At 41.8% G+C, this 1,525-nt stretch overlaps 1 protein-coding gene across 1 annotated transcript; it reads right to left on the bottom strand.

The window, feature by feature from the left end:
- Positions 1-247: 247 nt before the first annotated feature.
- On the bottom strand, positions 248-1,525 carry NPY1R (neuropeptide Y receptor Y1). The gene is made up of 2 exons (XM_030947812.1): positions 827-1,525; positions 248-706 (listed from the first exon to the last, which is right to left on the bottom strand). The coding sequence occupies exons 1-2, from the start codon at positions 1,523-1,525 to the stop codon at positions 248-250; spliced, it is 1,158 nt and encodes a 385-aa protein (XP_030803672.1).

The following is a 1,525-nucleotide window of genomic DNA, read 5'->3' as shown; positions in this document are numbered from 1 at the left end:
AAAACCATAGGTAGTAGCAGGTCTGACTATGTCTTAAAATGAAATTCAGATATAACTTCTGTGAACATTAAAGCTGTAAAAGGGGCAAAATTCACAGCGCATAATTTCAAAGTGACAACAATCAAAGTTCCTTGGAAAAGAAAGAAAAACATTACTCTTTTTGTTCTTGTTATGTAATTGTGCTTGTCCTTGGACACACTTCACCTGCACTCACACTTCTTGCAGTTTGGTGTAGAATTTTTATTTTTTATATTTTTTCATCGTCATCACTATTTATTTTTTTAAATGTGATGGGGCTTGCCTGCCTTAAAGAGGTTTTTGAAACATCAGTGTGCATGGTGGACATGGCTATAGTCTCATAATCCTCCTCACGGGAGTGGAAGTGACAAAAATGAAAAAAAAACTGCAGGTCCCTTTGGAAGTTCTTATTGAGAAACCCGTAGAAGATGGGATTCACACAGGTGGAGATCATGGCAGTGAGGTGGCAAATCAGGAACAACAGGTTGTGGCTGCAGGTAGCAACAGGCAGAATTTCATGATTCCAATCAAACACGATATTGAAGATGGTGAGAGGCAGCCAGCAAACTGCAAATGCGACCACTATTGATATCAGCATGATGTTGATCCTTTTGGTTTCAGAGGATCTGTACTTACTGTCTCTCATCTTGTCCATCATGTTGTTCCTTTTTTTTAACCGTATGTATATCTGCAGGAAATTCAACAAAGAGAAACACATGGGATAAATTAACCTACCACTGTCATCTTTGCAAGAATAAACAAGCATCAGGTAGAATGAAGTACATATTGCAAGTGCATTCTATCTTACCTTCAGGTAGCAAATAAATATAAAACAAAGTGGTCCAAAGTACTGAATCACCAAAAGCGTTGTGGTATAAGAAAGCCTGGCAGTGTCCCAGGGGAACAGGTCCAAGCACACATATTTGTCCTTATATTCATCAAATGTTACATTTCTGAAGGGCTCATCTGTCAACACGTGGTAGATCAGGAAAGGCAAGGACGAAGCTGTGGCTAAAATCCATATGGCAGCAATCCCCATGTAGGCATGTCTGTTGTTGGGCCTCCAGCCGCGGGGATTGATGATCAGCTGATGGCGCTCAATGGCAATGAGGACTAAAGAAAAGACCGAGACGGTGATGGAGGCACATTGCACAAAAGGGTTCAGCTTGCACATGGCCTCCCCAAAAATCCAGTGGTCCATTAAAGTGTACACAAAGGTAAAGGGAAGACACATGATGGTCACTAGGAGATCAGAAAACGACAGGTTGACAATGAGGATGTTGGTAACATTGCGCATCTCCTTTTGTTTTAAAATAATGACAATCAAGGCCAGATTCCCAGAGACCCCCAGAATTATCACAGTCCCATAAGCCAAGGCCAAAGTGAAGACCATGGCCAAAGGCACATGGCAATCTTCGTCCTCAAACTGCAAGATCTGCGAGTTCATCTCCGAAAAATTCAGGTGACCGGAAATATTTCCCAGGGGGGCGAGAACCGAGGTATTCAT

This window comes from Camarhynchus parvulus, chromosome 4, assembly GCF_901933205.1.
Source record: "Camarhynchus parvulus chromosome 4, STF_HiC, whole genome shotgun sequence".
Lineage (NCBI taxonomy): Eukaryota > Metazoa > Chordata > Aves > Passeriformes > Thraupidae > Camarhynchus > Camarhynchus parvulus.
Note: the sequence above shows the minus strand (reverse complement) of the source record. Positions and strands in the feature narration are given on the sequence as shown.

Coding starts and splice junctions, on each gene's coding strand:
- NPY1R (XM_030947812.1), bottom strand. CDS start 1,525: ATGAATACCTCGGTTCTCGCCCCCCTGGGAAATATTTCCGGTCACCTG. Junction 707..826: donor TATTTATTTGCTACCTGAAG/GTAAGATAGAAT, acceptor AATTTCCTGCAG/ATATACATACGGTTAAAAAA.